Genomic DNA, 27814 nt, shown 5'->3' on the forward strand with positions numbered 1-27814 from the left:
AGTACTGGAGTGGGGTGCCATTGCCTTCTCTGGTAATGTACATAACAACTTCTAAATGACTGAGGTTAAATAACAGAAAACATATTACTAGATGCCAAAGGTAGGAAAGGGAATGACAGGAGCAAGGGGAGGTGGCATATTTCTAATAGTACAAAATTAAGGATTCCTCTGGAGAGGGAATTCTTTAGTATCTTGACTGTGGTGATGGGCACAGAAAGATACACAGATGATAAAACTCTGGTACTAAATACAAGAACACACAAATACAAGTACAGGCAAAACTGGGAAAACCTGAATAAGATCAGGAGACAGTGTAACTGTCAATATGTTAGCTGTGATTATCATATTATCATTTTATAAATATTACTATTGGGGGAAACTGAGTGAAGTGCATGTACATTATATTTTTCTTGCTCCTGCAATGAATCTTCAATAATATCAATAAACATTTCAATGAAAAGTATGAACGAGGAACTTCCCTAGTGGTACAGTGGATAGGAAGCCACCTGCCAATACAGGGGGCATGGATTCAATCCCTGGTCCAAGAAGATTCCACATGCTGTGGAGCAAGCCCAAGCACCACAATGACTGAACTCCTGTGCTGCAACTGCTGAAGCCCTAGAGACCATGCTCCTAGAGAAGCCACCACAATGAAAAGCCCACACATCACTCTGAAGAGTAGCACCTGCTCACCACAGCTTAGAGAAAGTCTGAGGGCAGCAATGAAGACCAGCACAGCCAAAAATAAATAAATGAATAAAAACTTTTTAAAACATAGAGGATTGGAAAGTTGTAGTTTGTAAACTGTAAGTACAAGAAACTTGGAATTGTTATACTGAAGTGAGTAAATACATACTCATGTAGGTATAGTGGAACATTCCTAGAGATAACAAGGCTGGGCACATTTTGATAAAATGATCAGTTCATCAAGGTTCTGACTGGTAGCACATAAAAGACCCTTAATATATTCTGTAAGTGAAAATCTCAGAAGATAAACCCTTAGGTGATCTTACCACTGTCTTTCTTCAGTATCTTTATTTGAAGGATTTTAAAATCATTGTGTATTCCTAGTGTGATTGAAACTGAAGCACAATAGCAGTTGCTAAAAGGTAGTAATTGTACCACAATTCACTTTGCTTTAATTAGAAACAAGGGATTATATTTTGTTAATTATTATAGCCTAAAGTCAGTATAAACAAGAAAAGCACTCACTTTCTGTTCTTTCCACAGAAAATTCATAGAGCAATTCACTTCTGTATCTCTCAAATTCTGTTTTCCAGAAATGACCGAAGACTGTGTAGCAGGTTTATCTTAGATTATTTAAAAACCATGTTCATGTCAAGGTCCAGTGATGATTTTACAGAATCACTGAGGACAAGCGCATTAAGTGAGTAAACCTTTAAACAGATTTAATGTTCATCAGATAGAGGAATCTTTAGTAAATAATTTTCTCTATGACTTTACTAAAAAGCCAATACCTCGTGACTCCAGAAGGACTGAGGAAACTCTTCCACTGCTCTCTTACAGCAGCGAAGTGACGAGAACCGTTGATGACAAACTGGTGTGAAGTCACGTAGATTCCATGTGAATTAATGAAAGGAAAATTTTCCCTCCCTTTGCCTCATCACAATGGCTTTTGAGGAGCTCCTTAATGAAGTTGGTGGCCTGGGAAAATTCCAGATCCTTCAGATGGTTTTAGCTCTTCCTCTTGTTGGGATAGCAGCCTGTCATATACTGTTGGAGAATTTCACTGCTGCCATTCCTGGTCATCGCTGCTGGGTCTACATCCTGGATAATGCCACTGAGATCCTCAGCCCTGATGTCCTCCTGAGAATCTCCATCCCACTGGATTCAAACTTAAAGCCAGAGAAGTGTCATCGCTTCCTCCACCCCCAGTGGCAGCTCCTTCACCTGAATAGGACCTTCGCCAACATGACTGGCCTGGACACGGAGCCCTGTATGGACGGCTGGGTGTATGACCACAGCTTGTTCTCCTCCACCATCGTGACTGAGGTAAGGCCCCATTTTCCTCTTCTGAGTACTTGGTGTGGGTGTTTAGAATAACATAAAATAGACACTGTTCAAATCTTCAGTTACTGAGAAGATAATGTAATGAGTTCTCTTTTATCCTTTCAGTGGTTGTTTATCTTTTTATTTATTTATTTATTTATTTAATTTTACTTTACAATATTGTATTGGTTTTTGCTTATCTTTTTAAATTGCCAAGAACTTACATTATAATCACAGCTTCCCTTGTGGCTCATATGGTAAAGAATCTGCCTGTAATGCAGGAGACCTGGGTTTGATCCCTGGGTCAGGAAGGCCCCCTGGAGAAGGGAATGGCTACCCACTCCAGTATGCTTGCCTGGAAAATTCCATAGACAGTGGAACCTGGTGCATGGGTCACAAATAGTCGGACACAACTGAGTGACTAATACTTTAACTTCATTTTTAATTACAATTGAGAATGAGGAAATCAGCAAACTGGATATGAACTTTACTGTCACCAAACTTAAAATTTAATGAGGAGGTTGATGTTTAGATCAGTACATGTTTGATATAATGTGTGAAAAATTATTTTTAGTTGCATGTTCTCAGCCTAGTTGTAATTGGAAGGACTTCTATTAACCTTAAAAAATTCCATCTCCTGACTAATTGTAGAGAAACAAATCAGTGTATTTCACTCTAGGTGTGATCCAGATATCAGTGATAAAAAAAAAAAAAAAAACTCAACTATTTTCAGTGTATCAAAAAGATTGAGAATCACTGAGGTATGTAGTCCTAAGTGAATATAAAGATTTGTCCTGATAAAATCTGAAAGATTGAGTTGAGAATTTCTAGAAAAGCCATGCTCAAACTGGGACTTAAATAGTAGAGCCGAGTAAATGTAGGAAAGGAAAGCAGAATGTACTCACTGAGAGCTTTAAAATGCTGTGGTGCTCCTCTGTGCTGGTTTCCTTCTTTTCCAGTGGGACCTCATATGTGATCACCAGTCACAGAAATCAGTGGTTCAGTTTGTATTCATGGCTGGAATGCAGGTGGGAGGCTTCGTATACGGCCATCTCTCAGACAGGTGAGTGTCTCCCAATCACTGCTGCCCTTCCACTGCGTGTTTTCACAGTTTATGATTGTTTCATAGAGAAGTCATTACTGAGTTCCCATACACAATTTACACTGTGGGTTGCCTTGGTTCCCAGGAAGTTATAGATGGAAATGTAGAATTAGACTCATTCTGATGGATGACATTTTGTTGCCACTGGGCTCTCTGTACTGGACACAGAAATGTCACCTCCATAACATCTGAAGGGAATTTCAGAATAATCCTTAGAGGTGAACTACCATAAACTTCATTTATAAAGTTGAGAAGGAGTTACCAATGGGAAGAAGAGGAAGGTGCTTCAAGACAGGAGGTTCTTGTTCTGTGAAAAATGCTATTGATAATTTAATAGGGATTGCCTTGAATCTGTAGATCGCTTTAAGTAGTTTGAGCAAACTCTAGGAGATAGTGAAAGTGAAAGTGAAGTTGCTCAGTCATGTCTGACTCTTTGCGACCCACCCCGTGGACTGTAGCCCACCAGGCTCCTATGTCCATGGGATTCTCCAGGCAAGAATACTGGAGTGGGTTGCCATTTCCTTCTCCAGGGGATCTTCCCAACCCAGGTCTCCCGCATTGCAGGCAGGAGATAGTGAAGGGCAAGGCAACCTGGCATGCTGCAGTTGATAGAATTGAGAAGAGTCAGACACATCTTAGAGACAGAATAATAGCAATATTGCATTAAAGAAAAAGCTTCAGAATATATGAAACAATCACTGACATAACTGAAGGGCAAAGTAGTTCTGTATTCATAGCTGAGAACGTCAGTACTTCAGTTTTAGTAATGGGTTAAACATCTAAGCCAAATAATAGTAAGGAAATACAAGACGTGAGCAGCACTACAAACTGCTAGAGCTAACAGACCTGGATAAAACTCCCTTCTTGATGAAAGAATACACATTTGGTTCGTGGAGCATTCTCCAGACTTGACCATGTATGAGGCTCAAAGCCAAAAATCAGAAAATTTTGCAAGATTTCTAGGCTTTTTAGATGTCCTGAGGTGACAATGTATGATACAAAGTATGACTAGTGAATTAACCAATCTGTAAATATTTTTGTTCTAATTAATAAAAATAAAAGGCAACATCTTAGATGTGGAATTGTTAAACAATCTCTGAGAAATGTGAGTCACGACTTATTCATCTAGGTTGGCAGCAGAGGGGTAGAAGGAAATATAGAGGGAGGGCTGGGTGTGGATGTGTTCATATTTGTATTTTGATGATAACCATTGATGTGTGTGCATCTCCTGGCTGTACTACAGGAATGCATTGTTAAGTAATTAATTCAAGGAAAACACACCTCCCTGCTAATACTTTAATAGCTGAGTTTGAATAATAAATCTTCTTAGAAGCATTATACTTTGTGTACTCTGTTGCTTTATGTATCATTTTAAACTGAACATGAAGTGAATGTAGTGTTTCAATCATAGCTCTGCCAGTATCTTTGTCTAGAGACCTGTTGCCATTTTTGTCTTCTCTGAAATTTTTGTCACCAAGAAAGGCACGATTATGTTTTTTTCCTTAAAGATTGAGTGGTGGCTCAGACAGTAAAGAACCTGCCTGCAATGTGGGAGACCTGGGTTTGATCCCTAGGTTGGGAAGATCCCCTGGAGGAGGGCGTGGAAACCCACTCCAGTATTCTTGCCTGGAGAATCCCCATGGACAGAGGAGCCTGTTGGGCTACAGTCCATGGGGTTGCAAAGAGTTGGGCATGACTGAGTGACTAAGCACAGTGTATTTTTGGTTAATGGCAAGTATTCAAGATGTGTGAAATAGCATGATACATAACTGTATGATCTTAATTACATAAAAATGGATGCTTATCGTGAAAATACACAAATGAGACCTAGAAGAACACATCAAATGGTAAACTGCTTGTGACTATGAATGACTTAGTTTTTTCAGTTCTTTTGCATGCGTTAACTTTTTTTTTTTTAAAGAGTAACAGACTTTCAGTTTTTTTTTCATACATGATATTATACATGTTTCAATGCTATTCTCCCAAATCTCCCCACCCTCTCCCTCTCCCACAGAGTCCATAAGACTGATCTATACATCGGTGTCTCTTTTGCTGTCTCGTACACAGGGTTATTGTTACCAAAAAATGTTATTTAAAAAACCTTTTTAAAAATATTTTCTGTGATTACAACAGAATGAAATTAGAAAACATAAGCAGAAGGAAAATTGGAATTTTTACAAATACATGGAAATTTAGTGTTACTCTTACATAAACCTTAACAACTTTGATGCATTGTTTCACTGATCTTTTGCATCAGTTGCATCTTAACCTGTCTGGTGCTAGAGAACAAAGTACACTTTTAGCCCTCTTGTGTCCTGCACTGCAGGGGTTAACAGTCAGCCGCCTGTTGCTCTGGCTAAGCCATGAGAAAATCATCGTGGGAAAAGAATAAAAGCAAAATATAGCAGTACTGCTGCTGCTGCTGCTAAGTCGCTTCAGTCGTGTCCGACTCTGTGCGACCCCATAGGCGGCAGCCCACCAGGCTCCCCATCCCCGACAGTATAACCCAAATAAAAGTACATCAGTTGGGGCTGTCATACCCTGCTAAACTAAGGAAAAACACAGTGTGGACCTTGGAACGCCGGGTCAGCGCAAGTTCAGAACACTGCTTGTGCACACACTAAGATGTTTTCCCAAGGCATGTGCGGGTCTATGACCTCCAGTTAGGTGGTAGCCCTTGTACAAGAAAATAACAGTTTAGAGTAATCAATAAAACGGGAGATGTGACCGGGGACACAGGAAGCTGACTTCATTGTAACACAGTAGATACTTTCTGCTTGCCAAGACACTAAATAAAAGTGATGTGGCTCAGAGAAACAGGGCTCTTGACCCAAGAGGTCTTGAGTCCCCCAGTCCCATCTTTAAAACTTTAATTCTGTCTCTAGTTTCTTTTTTCCAAACTGTGCGTCGACCGCTTTTGATCCCTACCTACTGTGCTGGCCGCAGCACTACACACTATAGAGATTCTCTACTCTGCTAAATACATAAGATAGTACAATGAGTGCTTATAGTATATTATAATTTCCAACACTGTAGTTTTTTAATGGGCTTCCCTGCTGGCTTAGATGGTAAAGAATCTACATGCATTGCAGGAAATCTGGGTTTGATCCCTGGGTCGGGTCTCCTGATGACTGCGTGATGAAGTTTCGGTAATTTTTTTTTATATAAAACATTATAACACTTGTTTAGGTAACATTATACCTGCTTATTTAGGTAACAAGGAATGTTACCTTGAAGCTATTTCCATTGTTGACCTGGCTCTTGTGTACTCAAGCTTCCAGATACAAAGAATCACTTATTAAAACATTTTCTAAATGTCAATGGAGAGGGCAATGGCACCCCACTCCAGTCCTCTTGCCTGGAAAATCCGGTGGGCCGAGGAGCCTGGTAGGCTGCAGTCCATGGGGTCGCACAGAGTCGGACACGACTGAGCGACTTCACTTTCACTTTTCACTTTCACACATTGGAGAAGGAAATGGCAACCCACTCCAGTGTTCTTGCCTGGAGAATCCCAGGGATGGGGGAGCCTGGTGGGCTGCAGTCTATGGGGTCGCACAGAGTCGGACACGACTGAAGCAACTTAGCAGCAGCAGCTAAACGTCAAAGTATGTCTTTTTAATTTTTTACCACAAATTATCACTATCTCCGTAATCTAAGCTGACTCTCTGTTTCTTAGGTTTGGGCGAAAGTTGATTCTCAGGTGCTGTTTGCTCCAGCTCGCCATCTCTGGGACCTGCACAGCCTTTGCTCCCACCTTCCTCATTTACAGCTTGCTTCGCTTCTGGTCAGGCTGTTCTGCTGTGGCCATCATAACAAATAACTGGTTGCTCAGTAAGTCAACAGTTTTGTCCTTCTTCATTTTCCAAGCCTTGAATTTGATCTTGAAATTTCACCCTTAGACAACATTAATATCCCAATTGGGTTTTCCTTTAGTTGCAGAGTGGACAAGGTCCCAGTCTAAAGCCATGGTAATAATGCTGATAACTTGTGCTATTAGTATTGGACAGATGATGCTGGGAGGACTGGCTTTTGCCTTTCGAGAGTGGCGCACCCTGCAGCTGGTGGTGTCTGTCCCTTTCTTTGTCTTCTCTTTCTCCTCAAGGTATGAGCATCTCTCTCACTGTGTTTTAAGGGAACCTGGAATGAAAATGCTTGCTGAATTGGGATATATTGATTTTCTTATTTCCTGAGCACTGTCTTATTGTTTCTGCCTAAACCAGGGTCTTTCATCTGTTTACTCTGTTCAATTTGAGATTTGAGAAGCAGAACACAGAATAACAATGAGCTTTCTGCCTGGGAGTTCCAGGTATTTTCTGCCATTTTGCTTCCTAAGTCTTACCCAGTGTTATGTCATTGAGTTATTCCATTACTATTTTTCTTAATATAAAATATATACTTAAGTATTTTTGAAAGATAAAGCTTCAATTTTTTGGCTTTGGAATGAATATGATACAATCAAGTTCTCAATGATTTTCCATGTTGCATATTAAATTGGATAAAGGAAGAGGCAGAAAATGTATTCATAGAGCAATTTAACAAAATAGCAGCTTAAATTCTCCAGAACAGAAAATGACATGCAGATTGGATGATTTACATTATGTGTTCACCACTCTGTCTTCCCTTAAGTAATTTATGGATAATCTCATCCCTACACTTATAACCATTCTAGGGAGAGTCATATTCAGTAGATCCCAGAAAGATTGCTATGGATTTAGTACAGTGACATGAGTACAAAGAGACAGAAATAAAAAGGATAATCCACACCAGACCCATCTGCTACGTCATTCTCTCCTCTTAACCAGGAAGGTGTGTTTATTGTCTCTGTTCATTGATAAGGAAACTGGGGCAGATGTAAATAGGTGACCCCCATTTATGGAGCTGTTGTTGTTCACTCAGTGCTGTCTGACTCTTTATGACCCCATGGACTGTAGCATACCAGGCTTCCCTACATTTGCATTCCACCGACATTGCTGGAAGTGGCAGGAGTATTGACAATATTTGTTGGCCTGAAAGCATACATGGTTGGATGGCATCACCAACTCGATGGATGTGAGTTTGAGCAGGTTCTGGGAGTTGGTGATGGACAGGGAAGCCTAGCATGCTCCAGTCCATGGGGTTGCAAAGTGTCAGACTTGACTGAGTGACTGAACTGAACTGAAATGCATTCGGGGGTTTCTTTTTTCAAGATAATATATATTATGAATATATGTTACGTGCACAAATGTGCTGGATCTCATGCTTAGCTTTGGAGGGAATTATGCAAGTGAGGGACTCTCAAACTTAAGCTTCTTAGGCCTCTTGGAAAGCCTTCTGCTGAGTAAGCAGAGAGGCAATTTGATTGCAAACTCTATGATCCTTTGCATGTAGAACATCTTTTAGATGTACTACATAAAGTGGTCATTCTTGTATTTTCCTAGCAGTATGTAACAAAACATGAGCTCCTTTTCCTAACCCAATACTTGAAGTGGTGAATATCGGATTGAAGGCAAAAAGCATTAGCTGTAATTAACCATATGACAAATAAGCAAGAGAGAACTGACTGCACTTGTGGGCCCTTCTTTCATCAGGTGGCTGGTGGAGTCTGCACGGTGGCTGATTGTCACCAATAAAACAGATCAAGGATTAAGGGAACTTAAGAAAGTTGCACGCAGAAATGAAATGAAGAATGCCGAGGCAACCCTGAACATGGAGGTGAGCAGAAAGGGAAGGTGGTTACTGCTGAATGTGAGTCATAAACTGACACCTGCCTTCTCCTAATGAGATAGACAAGCTGCTTTTCTAACAAGGGCAGCTAGTTAAGAATACAAATTCCCTGGTTCTTTATGGCCATGAGGGCCATAAAGCTCATAGAAAAGAAGCTTTCAGCTTTAGTTCACTTCCTGACTGATTGTATATCCTATGTACTCTCCAGGATGCCCTGACCCCTCTGTGCTCTCATTTTCAAAATTTAATGGTTATCGTTTAATTTCCTGGAGTATCCCTTAACTCCTTACCTATTCCATCATATCAACATCACACCTGTGATTGCATGTGTAATATTGTTCAGTTGCTAAGTCATGTCCAACTCTTTGTGACCCCATGGAATGCACCTCGCCAGTCTTCCCTATCCCTCACTATCTCCCGGAGTCTGCTCAAACTCACCTCCATTGAGTGATTCCATCCAGTCATCTCATCTTCTATCGCCCCCTTCTCCTCCTGCCCTCGGTCTTTCCCAGCGTCAGGGTCTTTTCCAATGAGTCAGCTCTTTGCAGCAGGTGGCTAAGTATTGGAGCTTCAGCATCAGTCCTTCCAATGAATATTAAGGGTTGATTTCCTTTAGGACTGACTGGTTTGATCTCCTTGCTGCCCAAGGGACTCTCAAGAGTCTCTGGCATGCAATTCAAAACATCATTTTTTTTGGTGCTCAGCCTTCTCTATGGTCCAACTTTCACATCTGTACATGACTACAAAACCATAGCTTTGACTATACGGACCTTTGTCAGCAAAGTGATATCTCTGTTTTTTAATGGACTGTCGAGGTTTGTCATAGCTTTTCTTCCAAGGAGCAAGTGTCTTTTAATTTCATGGCTGCGGTCACCATCTATAGTGATTTTAGAGTGAAGAAAATAAAAGTTGCCACTGTTTCCACTTTTCCCCCCTTTCCCCAACTATTTGTCATGAAGTGATGGGACTGGATGCCATGATCTTAGTTTTTTGAATGCTGCATTTTAAGCCAGCTTTTTCACTCTCCTCTTTCACACTCATCAAGAGGCTTTTTTGTTCCTCTTCACTTTATGCCTTTAGAGTGGTATCTTCTACATATCTGAGGTTGTTGATATTTCCCCTGGCTATCTTGATTCCAGCTTGTGAGTCTTACAGCCTGGCATTTTGCATGATGTACTCTGCATGTAAGTTAAACAAGCAGGGTCACAATGTATAGCCTTGACATACTCCTTTCCCATTTTGAGCCAGTTCATTGTTCCATGTCCATTCTGTTGCTTCTTGACCTGCCTATAGGTTTCTCAGGAGGCCATGAGAAATACCAATGGTATGGTATACTCATTTCTTGAAGAATTTTTCACAATTTGTTGTGATCTACACAGTCAAAGGCTTTAGCATAGTAAATGAAGTGGAAGTAGGTGTTTTTCTGGAATTTCCTTTCCTTTTCTATGATCCAGCAGATGTTGGCAATTTGATCTCTGATTCTTCTGCTTTTTCTAAATTCAGTTTGTACATCTGGAAGTTCTCAGTTTGTGTACTTTGAAGCCTAGCTTGAAGAATTTTGAGAATCACCTTGTAGCATGTGAAATGAGTGTAATTGTGTAGTAGTGTGAACATTCTTTGGCATTGCCTTTCTTTGGGATTGGAATGAAAACTGACCTTTTCCAGTCCTGTGGTCACTGCTGAGTTTTACAAATTTACTGACATATTGAGTGCAGCATTTTAGCAACATCATCTTTTAGGATTTTAAACAGCTCAGTTGGAATTCCATCACCTCCACTAGCTTTGTTCGTAATAATGCCTCCTAAGGTCCACTTGACTTCACACTTCAGGATGTCTCACTCTAGGTGAGTAAACACACCATCATGGTTATCTGGGTCCTTCAGACCTTTTTTGTGTATTTCTTCTGTGTAGTCATGCCACATCTTCTTAATCTCTTCTGCTTCTGTTAGGTCCTTGCCATTTCTGTCCTTTACCATACCCATCTTGCAAGAAATATTCCCTTGGTATCTCCAATTTTCTTGAAGAGATATCTAGTCCTTCCCATTCTATTTTCCTCTGTTTCTTTGCATTGTTCACTTAAGAAGGCTTCCTTGTCACCCAATGCTATTCTCTGGAGCTCTGCATTCAGATGGGTATATCTTTCCCTTTCTCCTTTGCCTTTCACGTCTCTTCTTTTCTCAGCTATTTGAGAAGCATCCTCAGACAGCCACTTTGTCTTCTTGCATTTCTTTTTCTTTGGGATGGTTTTGGTCACCACCTCCTTACAATATTATGAACCTCCACCCATAGTTCTTCAGGCATGCTGTCTATCAGATTTAATCCCTTAAATCTATCTGTCAGCTCCACTGTATAATTGTAAGGGATTTGATTTAGGTAATACCTGAATATATTACACTAGAAAGAAAGGACACACATCTCTCCTATCCTACTGGCACTCATCACAATACCTGGCACTATACTAGCAAATGATACTTGTTTGCTTTTGTTCAAGGGTTTGAGAGTGACCATGCAGGAGGAGCTGGAGGGAGCACAGACCAAAACTACTGTGTTTGACTTTTTCCGCACACCCAACCTGCGTAAAAGGATCTGTCTCCTCCTCTTTGTGAGGTGGGCTACCCACAATGTATGACAACTTGAATGGGAACATGAATCTGTTTATCACAAAAGGTTACAACAGTGTTGTGAGAGGGAGGGCTTATTTGTGGTTAAAAGATGAGGAAGAGAGTACAAGATGGCGAAGGAGTAGGTGGACGTGGAGTGCATCTCTCTCCACGGATACATCAGGAATACACCTTCAGATATAGAAGTGCATGCAGAATATCAGTTGAGAGCAGACAGAAGTACCTGACCAGAGGAAAAGAATATATAGAACCATGCAAAACTCGGTAGGATGAAGGAACTAGGGGGAAAAATAGGAGTGTTAGTAGGACTGGACCTGCCCTTGGTGGGAGGGGGAACTGAAGCAGGGGTCCAGTCCCCACAGTGGGACAGTTGTCCAAGACAGAGGAGAAACACTTAAGGTTGAGAGTGAAACAGCTGATCTGTGGCAGCCTAAATGAAATGAGAATCAGACAGTCCTTGCTGCAGCCATACATACCCTGGACAGGGATGTGGGTCCCCTGGAAGGTATAGTGGCTGGGACCTGGAGTTTGGGGATTGTGGAGCAATCCCAGGGCGAGGGGTGCTGTTGACTGTTGAGAGACAGATTGAGAGGAGATTAGGCAGGGGATGGATTGTGGTGGGGAATGCCAATGGAAGAAAACATGGCAGCCATGGAAGCAAGGCGATACTGCTGAGTCACATGTAGGGGGTGAAGCCATCACCATAGCCTCTCTCTCTCCACACACCAGCATTGGTAGCTGAACAATAGAAAGCCTGGCCCATCAAATGCCTGATGCACTGAACTGCAGAGCAGGACCCCACCCAGGGTGCTCCTTTCAGTGACTGATGTGCCGATCTACAGAGTAGGACTCCAGCCAGGGGGATCCTTCTATGTGCCTGATATATGGAACAAGAGAGAAGGACCCCAGGCAAGGGAGCCCTCCAAGGGCCTGAATAGGAGAAGCTAGGAGGAAAGAATGGCCAAAGAGGCCTTCTGACCACCAGCTACAAGAGGCTCGAAGAACGACTCTGATAGGGCCATAACTCCTGCAGCAGAGGCAGTCCGTGTCCCTGCACACTTGGTGCCACCAGGGTCCCTGCAAGCCAAGCAGCTGCGCCAACTTCATGCTCAACTCTCACTGGGGCAGAGCTGCCACAGGCAAAAAATGTCTTGCATCTATGCACACAAGATCACTTCAGTCGTGACCAACTCTTTATGATCCTATAGACTGTGGCTTGCCAGGCTTCCCTGTCAGGGAAGGTGGTTCTCCAGGCAAGAATACTGGAGCATATTGGCCAATACTGGTTGCCATACCCTTCCAGATCACTATATTTCCTGCTGCTGTAGCTGCCAACTTCCCTGAGTACCTGGTGCTGCCAGAACCCTTGTGATCCAAGCAGCTGCACCACCTCCACACCTGGCCCTCACAGAGGCAAACCCAAAACCTCCAGGGCAACCTCAGAAGCAAACCCCAGTGGATGACCCACATGTAGTGGTGGAAATAAAACCACAATTGAAACCCAGGGGCAGTGTGGCTAAGGAAGAAGACCCAAAACCTTCCCACAAGCTGTACAAGCTGCAGATTAAATCCACACGATCAACTAGGTGGAATCTGTGTCTATGGAGTATATAAAATGTTGTTGAGAGCTCTCACAAAAGAAAATGCACTAATTCTGATAGCTGTGGACCTTGGAAGCAAGAACACATAGGAGTAGGACCAGATTAGAATCTGAGCTGCCCCCACAGCAGGTCCAGAGGTCAGCACAGTGTTGGAGAGCATTCTAGGGAGGTGAGGTGGACTGTGACTCCCAGCGAGGGAAAGGACTCTGACAGCAGTGACTCAAGAAAAAAAAAAAAGAAAGAAAGAAAAAAAAGAAAAACATTTATTATTCTTATGTTTTGACTTGTTCTGTAGATTCTTTTGGATTTTTTTTCTTTTTTCTTTTTCCCTTTTCCCTCGCTCTGCTGTAATTGTCAATTTTATTGGCACTATGAAACCTAATAAAGCTTTTGAGGTTTTTTTTTTTTTCAGTGACATTTTTTTATTATTGATATAAACCTCTGCCTCTACATTGGGCTTTTGCAGTTCTGTGATGTTTTCCTTTTTTTTTTTTTTCCTCTTTTTAAAATTTTAATCTTTTAAACCTATAACTATTATTCTACATTTATTCCTTTGTTTGTTTTTCCTACTCTTTTCCCCCTGCAGTTAATCATTAATATATACAAATCTTCTTCATCTACCTCTATTTAACTTTGCATATCTGTTCTTTCTTTCCTGTCTCTTTCCTTTCCTCTCAACATAATTGTTAGTTTTGTTTTCATTGCTTTATTCCCCACTTGGCACCTTGCTTTAGTTTTGTTTTCCAGTTTGTCTTTTAGTTAGTTTTGTTCTTAACTGGTAAATATATATATTTTTTATTTCTTTTGTTTGCCAGGTCAATCTACTGTGTTCTTTATTTTTGTTGGACTGTTTTCACTTTGCTTATGGGTGTATATGTATATGTGTATATTTCATTATTTTGATTATTATTTGCCTGACTTTGTAACTGCCATTTGTCTGAGGTTCATCTTTTGTTTCTCATTTTTGCATTTTTGTTTTAATGTCACTTAATTCCATAACAAACCACTTGTGGAATCTTTGTCCCTGACCAGAGGTCAAGCCCTGAATCTTTGGAGTGGGAGCACCTACTCCAAGACCCTAGACTTGTATCAGAGAACTAACCCAAGGGAGTATCAAACAGTGAGAACTCACAGAAAGGAAACCACTTGAATACAAGACCCCAACCACCAGTAGCACCCTGTGAGTGCTAAAACCCAATCATCAGCGGACAGAATTACCACCTCACTCAGCCTTGCCCATCAGAGGAAAAACAAACAAACAAACAAGCAAACAAAAACTCAGCAAAAATCTCGCCCTATATGAAGCTTCTGCAAACCACTGCACCAACCTTAGGAGGGCAGAAACCAAAAGGAAGAAAGAATTCAACCTTGAAGTCTGGTAAAAGGAGACCTTAAACCCAATAAGTTTAAAAAATGAATGAATACTACACAAATGAAGGAACAAACTAGAAACACAGAAGTCCAAATAAATGAAGAGGAAATAGGCAAACTACCTGAAAAACAATACAGAATAATGATAGTAAAAATGATCAAAAACCTTGAAAACAAAATGAAGAAAGTACAAGAATCAACTGACAAAGACCTAGAAGAACTAAAGAATAAACATACAGAGACAATCAACACAATTACTGAAATTAAAAATACTCTAGAAGGAATCAATAGCAGAATATCTGAAGCAGAAGAATGAATCAGTGAGCTGGAAGATAAAATGATGGAAATAACTTCTGAAGAACAGAATAAAGTAAAGGAATGAAAAGAACTGAGAATAGTCTCAGAGACCTCTGGGACAATATCAAATGCACCAGCATTTGAATTATAGGGGTCCCAGAAGAAGAAGAAAAAAACAAAGTTTATGAGAAATTTTTTGAAGAGATTATAGTTGAAAATTTCTCCAACATGGAAAAGGAAATAGTCAATCAAGTCCAAGAGGCACAAAGACTCCCATATAGAATAAACCCAAGGAGAAACACACCAAGACACATACTAAACAAACTAACAAAGACAAAGTACAAAGAAAGAATATTAAAAGCAGCGAGGGAGAAGCAACAAGTAATATATGAGGCAAACCCCATACACCTAACAGCTGATCTTTCAGCAGAAACTCTGCAGGCCAGAAGGGATGGCAGGATATATTTAAAGTACTGAAAGGGAAAAATCTACAGCCAAGATTACAGTACCCAGCAAGGATCTCATTCAAAATTGATAGAGAAATAAAAAGCTTTTCAGACAAACAAAAGTTAAGAGAATTCAGTATCACCAAACCAGCTTTACAACAAATGTTAAAGGGACCTATATAGTCAAGAAATACAAGAAAAGAAAAAAGATCTAAAAACGCAACCCCAAACAATTAAGGAAATGGCAATAGGAACATACATATCAATAATTACTTTAAATGTAAATGGATTAAATGCTCCAATCAAAAGACAGAATGGCTGAATGAATACAAAAACAAGACCTGTATATATGCTGTCTACAAGAAACCCACTTCAGACCTCAAGACACATATAGACTGAAAGTCAGGGGATGGAAAAATATATTCCATGCAAATGGGAAGCAAAAGAAAGCTGGAGTAGCAATCCTCATATCAAATAAAAACAGACCTGAAAGAATACTACAAGAGATACAGAAGGATACTACGTAAAGATCAAGGGATCAATCCAAGAGGAAGACCAACAATTATAAATATCTATGCACCCAACATAGGAGCACCTCAATACATAAGACAAACACTGCTGCTGCTGCTGCTAAGTTGCTTCAGTCGTGTCTGACTCTGTGCGACCCCATAGACGGCAGACCCCTGGCTCCCCCATCCTTGGGATTCTCCAGGCAAGAATACTTGAGTGGGTTGCCATTTCCTTCTCCAATGCATGAAAGTGAAAAGTGAAAGTGAAGTTGCTCAGTCGTGTGACTCTTAGCGACCCCATGGACTGCAGCCTTCCAGGCTCCTCCGTCCATGGGATTTTCCAGGCAAGAGTATTGGAATGGGGAGCCATTGCCTTCTCCTAAGTCAAACACTAACATACATAAAAGGAGAAATTGACAGTAATACAATAATAGTAGGAGACTTTAACACCCCACTCACACCAATGGACAGATCATCAAAACAGTAAATTAATAAGGAAACACAAGTCTTAAATGATGCATTAGATGAGATGAATTTCATTTATATCTTCAGGAAATTCCATCAAATACAGAAGAATACACCCTCTTTTCAAGTGCACATGGAATATTCTCCAGGATAGACCGTATCTTGGGTCACAAATCAAATCTCAGTAAATTTAAGAAAATTGAAATTGTATCAAGCATCTTCTCTGATGACAGTGTTGTGAGACTAGATATCAATTACCAGGAAAAAAGTGGTAAGAAACACAAACACATGGAGATTAAACAACATGTTTTGAAATAACCAACAGGTGACTGAAGAAATCAAAAGGGAAATAAAAAAATTTCTAGAAACAAATGACAATGAAAACATGACAACTCAAAACCTATGGGATGCAGCAAAAGCAGTTCTAAGAGGGAAGATTATAGCAATAAAATCCTACCTCAAGAAACAAGAAAAACATCGAATAGATAACCTAACTTTACACCTAAAACAACTGGAAAAAGAAGAACAAAAAACCCCCCAAAATTAGTAGAAGGAAAAATATCATAAAGATCTGAGCAGAAATAAATTAAAAAGAAATGAAGCAAACAATAATAAAGAATAACAAAACTAAAAGCTTGCTCTTTGGGAAGATAAAATTGACAAGCCTTTAACTAGACTCATCAGGAAAAAAAGAGAGGAGAATCAAAACAAAATTAGAAACGAAAAATTAGAGGTTACAACAGACAATGCAGAAATACAAAGGATTATAAGAGATTATTATGAACAACTATATGGCAATAAAATGGATAACCTGGAAGAAACAGGCAGATTCTTAGAAAAGTTGAATCTTCCAAGACTGAATCAGGAAGAAATAAAAATTATGAACAACCCAATTACAAGCACTGAAATTGAAGCAGTCATCAAAAATCTCCCAAAAAACAAAAGTCCAGGACCAGATGGCTTCACAGAAGAATTCTATCAACTATTTAGAGAAGAGCTAACACCTATCCTTCTAAAACTCTTGTCAAAATATTACAGGGGAAGGAACACTTCCAAACTCATTCTATGAGGCCACCATCACCCTGATACCAAACCCAGACAAAGATAACACAAAAAAGAAAACTACAGGCCAAAATCACTGATGAACATAGATGCAAAAATCCTCAACAAAATTTTAGCAAACAGAATTCAGCAACACATCAAAAAGTTCATACACCTTGATCACGTTGGATTTATTCCAGGAATGCAAGGATTCTTCAATATATGCAAATCGATCAATGTGATATACTATATTAACAAATTGAAAGATAAAACCATATGACAATCTCAGTAGATGGAGAAAAAGCCTTTGACAAAATTCAGCACCCATTTATGATTAACAGCCTTTAAAATATGGGCATAGAAGGAACTTACCTCAACATACTAAAGGCTATATATGATAGGCCTACAACAAACATTATTCTCAATGGTGAAAAAATGAAAGCATTCTCTCTAAGCTCAGGAACAAGACAAATATGTCCACTTTCACCACTATCATTCAACATAGTTCTGGAAACCCTAGCTACAGCAATCAGAGAAGAAAAAGAAATAAAAGGAATCCAGATTGGAAAAGAAGTAAAGCTCTCACTGTTTTCAAATGACATGATACTGTACATAGAAAACCCTAAAGATACTATCAGAAAATCACCAGAGCTAATCAGTGAATTTAGTAAAATTGCACAATACAGAAATCCCTTGCATTTCTATATACTAACATTGAAAAATCAGAAAGAGAAATTAAGGAATCAATCCCATTCACCATTGCAACACAAAGAATTAAATATCTAGGGATAAACTTACTAAGGAGACAAAATAACTGTACACAGAAAATTATAAGACACTAATGAAAGAAATCAAAGATGACATAAACAGATGGAGAGATAGTCCATGTTCCTGGGTAGGAAGAATCGATATTGTGAAAATGACTACACCACCAAATGTAATCTACAGATTCAATGCCATCCCTATCAAATTACCAATGACATTTTTCACAGAACTAGAACAAAAAGTTTCACAATTCATATGGAAACACAAAAGATCCCGAATAGCCAAAGCAGTCTTGAGAAAGAAGAATGGAGCTGGAGGAAATCAACCTTCCTGAATTCAGATTATACTACAAAGCTACAGTCATCAAGACAGTATGGTACTGGCACAGAAACAGAAATCTAGGCCAATGTAACAAGATAGAAAGCCCAGAAATAAACCCACGCACCTATAGGTACCTTATTTTTGACAAAAGAGGTAAGAATATACAATGGGTGCAAAGACAACCTCTTCAATAAATGGTGCTGGGAAAACTGGACAGCTACAGGTCAAAGAATGAAATTAGAACACTTCCTAACACCATACACAAAAATAAACTCAAAATGGATTAAAGACCTAAATGTAGAACTAGAAACTATAAAACTCTTAGAGAATAACATAGGCAGAACACTCCATGACATAAATCAAAGCAAGATCCTCTATGACCCACCTCCTAGAGTAATGGAAATAAAAATAAAAGTAAACAAGTGGGTCTTGATTAAACTTAAAAGCTTCTGCACAGCAAAGGAAACTATAAGCAAGGTGAAAAGGCAAGTCTAGAATGGGAGAAAATAATAGCAAATAAAACAACTGACAAATGACTATCTTCCAAAATAAACAAGCAGCTCATACAACTCAATGCCAGAAAAACAAACAACCCAATCAAAAAGTGGGAAAAAGACCTAAACAGACATTTCTCCAAAGATATACAGATGGCTAACAAACACATGAAAAATCCTCAACATTGCTCATTAGTAGAGAAATGTAAATTAAAACTACAATGAAATATCATATCACCTCACACTGATCAGAATGGCCATCATCAAAAAGTCTACAAACAATAAATGCTGGAAAGGGTGTGGAGAAAAGGGAATGCTCTTTCACTGTTGGTGGGAATGCAAATTGATACAGCCACTGTGGAAGATGGTATGAAAAAAACCTCCATATGACCCAGCAATCCCATTTCTAGGTATATACCCTGAGGAAACCAAAATTGAAAAAGACACATGTATTCCATTGCTCATTGCAGCACTATTTACAATAGCTAGAACAGGGAAGCAACCTAGATGTCCATCAACAGATGAATGGATAAAGAAGCTGTGGTACATATACACAATTGAATGTTATTCAGCCATAAAATGGAACACATTTGAGTCAGTTCTGATGAGGTGGATGAACCTAGAACCTACTATACAGAGTGAAGTGAGTCGGAAAGAGAAAGATAAATACCGTATTCTAACACATATGTACGGAATCTAGAAAAATGGTACTGAACAATTTATTTACAGGGCAGCAATGGAGAAACAGACATAGAGAATAGATTTATGGACATGGGGAGAGGGAAGGAGAGGGTGAGATGTATGGAGAGAGTAACATGGAAACTTTCATTACCATATGTAAAATAGCCTACTGGAGTTTGTGGTATGGCTCAGGAGACTCAAACAGGGGCTCTGTATCAACCTGGAGGGGTGGAGTGGGGTGGGAAATGGGAGGGAGGTTCAAAAGGGAGGGGATATGTATACCTATGTCTGATTAATGTTGAGGTTTGACAGAAAACAACAAAATTCTGTAAAGCAATTATCCTTAAATAAAAAAATTTAAAAAGAAAGATGAGGAAAACACAGCAAATAAGACTCACATGGAGCTGACTATATTATAAACAGTTCATTATGTCATATCACAGTATCAGTCTCCTCACTGGAGATTGATGTTGAGAACTTCTATTGCAGTACAGATTTGCACACTTAATTGTCTTTATTTTTTCTTTCAGTTTTCATTGATGCAAGTGTTGCAAACAGAAACACGAAGAGATCAGGAATATTTAAATATATATCTAAATATATAAATCAATGAGTATGTCAGTATATAAAAATGTAACCAACATACAGATCAAGATAGAAAATTGTAAATCCCATGGAGTGCCCCACTACCACCACCACCAGCACCACCCCTTTTCTCTCCTCAACCACCCTCTCCTTTGCCAAACAAAACTTAACAGCTGTTCTGCTATCCTTCACTCTAGACGTGTGTGCCCTGACGTTGAGCTTCACATAAAGTAAATTATAAAGGGTTCTGGAACGGCCCCTGTGTCTCATGCTCACTCATATAGACTCACGCATTCAGGTGCATGTAACAGTAGATTATTCTCCCTGCTGCTGCTGCTGCTAAGTCACTTCAGTCGCGTCTGACTCTGTGTGACCCCATAGACAACAGCCCACCAGGCTCCCCTGTCCCAGGGATTCTCCAGGCAAGAACACTGGAGTGGGTTGCCATTTCCTTCTCCAATGCATGAAAGTGAAAAGTGAAAGTGAAGTTGCTCAGTCAGGTCCGACTCTTAGAGACCCCATGGACTGCAGCCTACCAGGCTCCTCCATCCATGGGATTTTTCCAGGCAAGAGTACTGGAGTGGGGTGCCATTGCCTTCTCCCATTCTCCTCCCTAGTGTTTTTGTTTTCCATTCCATGAATACACTACAGTGTTTATATGTACTTCAATATTGATGGACTTTTGTTTAAAATTTGGATACATTTTTTGTGTGTGTTAGTACATGGCCTTCTGTGAAAGTCTTGTTTGTTATCTCTTGAGGGAATGCTTTGGTAGTGTCAGGAGGAGAAATTTTAGATTCTGAATTTTTGAAGATGTATGCACATGGACCAAAAAAGTACACAAGACAGTATATATCCACTGCCAAACTTAAGAAAGTGACTATTGAACAGTATATTTTATCTCTTTCCAGACATATATCAGTAGACTGCTGATTCACTTAACTACATTGTGCTTTTTTGACCTTTTCATATCCACTAGGACATGAACTTGTGTTTCTGAATCATAGACGATCAGAATGTAAGGGAAAAGTACAGATAATGGTCAAGAGAAGCCCTGTTTGCAATTGCTCTAGTGGGTTCTTCTCTTGCAATTTCTAAGTCTAGATCTCTCTGGTGAAGTAGATCCTTAAAGTGGATTCCATTCCCTTAGATGCTCCTTGGTTAAAAGGTAGATCCTCACCGGGAATCTTTGATTCCATATCTGATGGTGCAGTTGGTGCATGTTTGCTTTCCTGCATTCTTACATTTGCTTTTAGCCCCATGAAATCTGATATGAACTTTAAATTTCCCAGAATTCTGTTTGGACACCAGCATGCTATGCTGCCAAGTCAAGGGGACCCAGGTAGCTTCTTTGCAGTTTCACTCACTAGTTCAGAAAAGGGAAGTGCTTTACAGTATTGGCTTTGGGTGAAGAAAGGGAGGACTTTCTGCATACAGACAACCCTCAAAAAGAAGTTATTTCCCTAAATTTTTAGTTTTAATGCTTATGTTTTCAAATTCTCTGTACCATCCAGTTTGGCGATTGAGTCACATTATATTTTTACTGATAACTCTTTGCTTAGAAACTCCAAAAAGGACAAAAGGAATATTGTTTTCATTTATAGCCATGTAATTATTTATGGTAACTTTACCATCTAAAATTGAAGAAACTAGGTTGAGACTTTATTCTTTAGCCTCCTGGGTGGATAAAATCATCAGCTGCAGCACCTGGGCTCTAAACCTTATGGCTTGCATCTTTCTTCTTTTGTTCACTGCAGGTTTGCTGTCACAGTACCCCTTTATGGCATCTCTCTGAATCTACAGCACTTTGGAAGCAATATATTCCTGTTCCAGGTCATCTTTGGAGCTCTTACCACCTTAGCCCGATGTCTTGCACTTGTAGTACTGAATTACAAGGGCCGTCGACCAACGCAGATGCTTTTCTTGTTCCTGGTGGGACTTTCCATTTTGGCCAACATGTTTGTGCCCCAAGGTGAGGGGAGACTGGACTTTGGGGAAAGGAAGGGTCTTTCCCCATCCTTCAGGGACTGTAATTGGTCACACTTGTCTGAAATTAGGTTTAAAGACAGGTTCATATTTTGAGCTAAGTATTCCCCCAAACCAATCTGATGATTTATGAGGTTTTCTGTTAATATTTTTTGGGAAAAAAAAAAAAACAAAGGTCAGTGAAGGGCAAATAAGACTGTTAAGTCACCATGACTACAGCTCTTGTTTATGGTAGTCTCTCAGGAAATGAAGGGAGAAGGCAATGGCACGCCACTGTAGTACTCTTGCCTGGAAAATCTCGTGGGCGGAGGAGCCTGGTGGGCTGCAGTCCATGGGGTCTCGAAGAGTTGCACACGACTGAACGACTTCATTTTCACTTTTCACTTTCATGCTTTGGAGAAGGAAATGGCAACCCATTCCAGTGTTTTTGCCTGGAGAATCCCAGGGACAGGGGAGCCTGGCGGGCTGCCATCTCTGGGGTTGCACAGAGTCGGACACGACTGAAGCAACTTAGCAGCAGCAGCAGGAAATGAAAAAAAAAAAAGAAATCTCCTTTTTCCAAGGAATGAAGGCGTAAACAGCAGGAACAGGATTTAAGCAGATTAAAATCCCTGTCCATTCCATGTTAGATTACTTTATAAGTTAATAGAATGAAAATATGTATTGATTAGGAGAACCATAATGGGCACAATACTTTACCATCTCCCAGTGCAGGAATGTGCTGCACAGCATTAGAGATGGGCAGGCTCTGCTTCTCAGAATGTCACTAATGACACAAGCTTACTCCCTTACAAGTGTTCTTTACAATATTATAAAGCCATAACTAGATTTCTTTTTATACTGTGCAGAAAACTGTTTCTCCAGATTTTTTTTTTTTTTTTTAGTGGTTCTGTTATCCAAACAAAAGTTTCCTTTCCTGGTTCCTCATGTCTAACATTGAGGTAGACCTGGGTTCTCTTTAGCCTTTCCACTAACAGAGCAGTCCTGTCTTCCTATTACTCTCTGGTGTCATACCCATGGCAATGCTGTTTCTACACTAGATCAATTGACTCACTGAGGTTTACCTGAGTTTCCTGATTTTTTCCATGAGAATCCCACATTGCTAAAACCTCCTAAATCCCAAGGAACCTAGGATGACCGGTCTCTTTAAATTCTACACTTTAATTGTGAAGTCCTTAATTTTAGAGCTGAGTCTTCCACATGACAGTTCTACCTTCTACAATAAAAATATAATAAGTATTGGACAGAATAAGTAGATGCAAATTTCTACCAGACTCACCTTTTCTTCCTGTTCTCTGGCAAATCTCAGATATGCAGAGAGATTTGCTATAATTAATCTGGATCATTTTATGTACATTTTACAACCTATGTTGATAATTTTATATCTCTCAGATTATAAAAGACTCCATGATCTCTACTATTGTAATATTTTCTACAACCAATGTTCAAATAGTCTATAGAGCTGTTGGTCTTGACTAAGCTTGTTGGATGCTGATTGTCTCCACACAGTTGTCTTAACCCCACTGATCTTCCTCTGTCCAGAAATGCAGCCTCTGCGTGTGGCTTTGGCAAGTGTGGGAATCAGCTGTGTTGCTGCTGCTGTCACCAGTTACTGTGTCCACTGTGATGAACTCATGCCCACTCTTCTCAAGTATAAGACTTTTTATATCTCGGGAAGCCTGGTTAAAGTTTGATATATAGTGTCCAATAGTTTAATAAAATTTGTGGTTTAGGGAAGGGACCAGGAAAATGTTCTAATTCCACATGTAAGAAGGTGGTAGTCTACCATTTGTAAGTTCCAGGTATGAGTGTAAAACAGAAATGCAAAATACCGAATCAGTCAGTTCTAGTGAGGTGGATGAACCTAGAGCCTGTTATACAGAGTTAACTAAGTGAGAAAGAGAAAAACAAATATCGTATACTAAGGCATGTATATGGAATCTAGAAAAATGGTATTGATAAACCTCCTTGCAGGGAAGGAATGGAGATGCAGACATAGATAACAGACTTGTGGACACAGTGGAGGAGGAGAGAGTGGGACGAATGGAGAGAGTAGCATAAACATACTTACACTACTGTGTGTAAAATAGGTATCTGGTGAGAAGCTTCTATATAACACAGGGAGCCCAACCTGGTGTGTGATTATCTAGAGGGGTGGGATGGGGGGAAGGGAAGGAGGCTCAAGAGGGAGAGGATATATGTATAATTATGGCTGATTTGTGTTGTTGTATGGCCAAAACCAATACAACATTTTAAAGAAATTTTCCTGTACTATTCCCACCAAGACCCAAATTGGAGGTAAAATTACATGCAAAATTGGAATATAATTTGAGACAATGCAAGATTTCAAAGAAGTTTTTTGACATTAAATTGAGAAAATCTACCCCCAAAAGTCCTTGCCAAGTTATTACCTAGGAATTTCCATTTTAATAAAAAATTTAGTAGACTCTGAAAAAAAAATAATGAATGAAAATAGGTTACAGAATTTTTATACAAAATGTAAATATTTTAAATATTCATAAAAATAAAGACAAAATAAATGCCTAGAAAAGAAATGTGAAGTACCAAAAATATTAGGAAATAAAAACAAAATGTGGATTTGATTTTAATTACTGTTGACTTTGGATATGGATTTTCTAAAGAGTGATGTTTTAATATAAATGTTAAAGATGACTTGGTGCCATGTACTATACTGAACAGTATTTCAATGCATCTGTTTAAAATTATGAAAATGGGTCTAACACATCTCAATCTTGTCAAAGACAGATGGAAAAGCACATAGCAAACCACAAAATCAAGTGTTTTTCATAAAGCCCATACATATATAATAATTATGTTTTATTGTGTTACATAATCACATCAAAAATAGATCATAAGTTACAAATGTGGATTTTTACTGGATTATTATATATTCTTGTTTATCCCTTAGGGCAAAAGCTTTTGGATTAGATGCAATGGTTAGTAGGTGTGGGGCAGCACTGGCTCCTCTCCTGATGACCCTAGTGGTGTATCTACCCACCCTGCCCTGGATCATCTACGGAGTCTTTCCCATCATTGCTGGTCTTGTTGTCCTTTTCCAACCTGAAACCAGAAATATGCCTCTGTCTGACACTATCCAGGATGTGGAAAATACGTGAGTAAACCTTCTACCATCTCTTGGGAGGGACTGTGTGCTTTGGATCTGTGGGTGAGAAAGGCAACACACCACGTGGGTCCTTCAGATCACTGGGGGAGATAAGCCTTGTCTGGAATACGTCTATCTTGGGCCATTGCCTTCATGAGTGGCGAGGTCATGTCTATCCATTACAAGTTCCAGTCTAGACTGCAGAGATCCTCTATATCTTGTTCTTGTTGGTAGTTTTAGTCCTAAAGAGATGATAAGTAGCTCTATTGTGATGGCATATCCTCCTGCCTTCATGATGGTATTTAATGATACTCAGTCCACAAGAAAGAAAATATTAGTTGCTCAGTTGTATCTGACTCTTTGTGACTCCATGGACTGTAGCCCTCCAGGTTCCTCTGTGCGTGGAATTCCCCAGGCAAGAATACTGGAGAGTGTGGCCATTCCCTTCTCTAGGGGATCTTCCCAACTCAGGGATCCACAAGAGCCTGAGATATTAGAAAGGAAATTTTAATCTGGAGGCATGATCACTCATACAGAATGACTGGGAGTGTCATGCTATATCAACAACAACTTGACCAAAATATTTAGCTAGACAAGTCTTATCTCAGTGGAAAAACATGGACGGGAGTCTGAGAAGACTGAATAAATAATGAGAGATGAGGAAGTGGAAACAGTAAGTGTAAACAGCACTTTAGAGAAATCTCACTGTATGCATTTGAGATTAGGAAAACCACCTGAAATGGCTGATAGTTGGAGGGGGACAGAGGACCAAAGCGACAACTTAAAAAAATAATAACAAGCAATATTTCACAGAGTTTCACTACTGGTTAGAAGTAATGAACTGAACTCTTTGAGGTTTTGGTCATTTCTTTATTGTTTCCCATTCCTATTTAAGTGCAATGTGTTAGTCATTCTATGCTGTATCATTCAGTGCCCAGAGTAAAATATATCTGGGATATGAAAATAACTCATATTTAAATGTATGTGTTTCCAACATCATATATTTTATTGTTTGCAATTAATGGGTTCTAACCTCATGAAGAAATTTGGATTTTTTGTTTCATAAAACAATTTACCTAATTTGAATTAAGGCATTTCAACTAACTAGATAAGATCTCTTTCTCTGAGCAAGAGAGATTCAACAGCTTTGAGAGAAAAATTAATTATCAATAAAAATGGAACAAGCTGTAGAAATTATCCTATTACAATGATTATTTACACTTTTCTCTTGGTATGAAATTGTTGGTATTTATTATAGTTTAAAACAAATAAATCATATTATAGGGGAAAAAAAAGAAATGGTAATAAAGAAATTAATCTTGTTTATGAGCCTGTAAGATTCAGGCAAATTTTGTCACTACACTTCAATGAAAGTATCAAGGATAGGAGGAAAAAGAAACTAGTAAAAGTATTTTAATGTGAGAAATATGGTATCTTTGTGACATTGGGCTTCTATAATCAGGTTCCACAAACTGAGTGAATCACACAACAGAAATGTATTTTCTCACAGTTTGGGAGCTTAGAAGTCCAAGCTCAAGTTGTTGGTAGAGCCACACCCCCTCTGAAGGCTCTAGGAAAGGGTCTGATTCAGGTCTCTCCTGGCTTCTGGTAGTTCCTCGGCTTGTGGTAGCGTAACTCCAATCTTCACATGGCATCTCCCTGGTATGCCTCTATGTCCAAATATCCTCTTTGTATAATGACACCGGTCAAATTGGTTTAGAGACATAACCTACTCCAGGATGACCTCATCTTCATTAATTATAACTGCAAGAACCATGCTTCCAAATATGATAAGGTCACATTTTAGATACTGAGAGTTAAGACTTGGATATATGAATTTTTTTTATTTACAGCTTTATTGAGGTATAACTGACAAATTAAAATTGTTTATTTAGGATGTACAATAGGAATTTTAAAAGGTGTACTATGTGATGATTCAACATATGCATTTTTAAGAAACTTTTTCTTTTATTAACACAACTCTTTAAATAACATATGAATTTTTGAAGGGACACATTTCAATGCATAGCAAATGGGGTTAACATTTCCCATTTGCCTCTTGACTTTCCAAAGATGTCATTGGCCAGAGATCTAAAGAGACAAGTGAGAGCAGCATCCTTCAAATTTGCTTTCTTGTCAACAGGTTTTGCAGCATCAATGTCAATCTCTCATGGGTTTTACTGGATTATAAGAAGCTGATGGTTAGAGGATCAGTTTTTATTTGTGCAGGGAGGGCATCCAAACTTATTTTTTTTCTGTTTTTTAATGTTTGTTTCTATTTGCTAATTGGTTGGTTGATTTGCTTCTGTTTTGTTTTTCCAGCAAAACAGTCTCAAGAGAAGCAAATGAAAAAGATTTCTACATAAAAGTGACAAAATTTTAAGTGAATTTCATGAGATGACTGGTGAGAAAAATAAAAACATGAAGAAAAAAATGGGAGTTTTCCTTTATCTTTACATACTAACAAGAAAATATACTGTAAAATGAATCCCATTTACAATCATGGCATTAATTTGCAATTAAACAGGAGACATGGGTTCAATCCCTGGGTTGGGAAGATCCCCTGGAGAGAGGAATGGCTACCCACTCCAGTATTCTTGCCTGAGAAATCCCATGGACAGAGAAGCCTGGTGGGCTATGGTCCATGGAGTCAAAGAGTTGGACACGACTGAGCAACTAAGCATACACACAC

At 39.3% G+C, this 27814-nt stretch overlaps 1 protein-coding gene across 1 annotated transcript; it reads left to right on the forward strand.

Annotated features, from left to right (window-relative positions):
* Window positions 1-1629: 1629 nt before the first annotated feature.
* Window positions 1630-27505, forward strand: LOC109554663 (solute carrier family 22 member 10-like). Its single transcript, XM_019955332.2, has 10 exons — window positions 1630-2013; window positions 2970-3073; window positions 6789-6943; window positions 7046-7214; window positions 8680-8803; window positions 11307-11422; window positions 21770-21984; window positions 23541-23649; window positions 24928-25131; window positions 27445-27505. Exons 1-10 carry the CDS (start codon window positions 1630-1632, stop codon window positions 27503-27505), a joined length of 1641 nt encoding a protein of 546 aa, XP_019810891.2.
* The last annotated feature ends 309 nt before the right edge of the window (window positions 27506-27814 follow it).

This window comes from Bos indicus, chromosome 29 (assembly GCF_029378745.1).
Source record: "Bos indicus isolate NIAB-ARS_2022 breed Sahiwal x Tharparkar chromosome 29, NIAB-ARS_B.indTharparkar_mat_pri_1.0, whole genome shotgun sequence".
Classification (NCBI taxonomy): Eukaryota; Metazoa; Chordata; class Mammalia; order Artiodactyla; family Bovidae; genus Bos; species Bos indicus.

Bases quoted from the DNA above. Each gene is read 5' to 3' on its own strand.
- LOC109554663 (XM_019955332.2), top strand. From the start codon at position 1,630: ATGGCTTTTGAGGAGCTCCTTAATGAAGTTGGTGGCCTGGGAAAATTC. The intron at 11,423-21,769 runs GTGGGCTACCCA...TGTTCACTGCAG, and splicing joins TGTCTCCTCCTCTTTGTGAG to GTTTGCTGTCACAGTACCCC. The intron at 21,985-23,540 runs GTGAGGGGAGAC...TCCTCTGTCCAG, and splicing joins CAACATGTTTGTGCCCCAAG to AAATGCAGCCTCTGCGTGTG.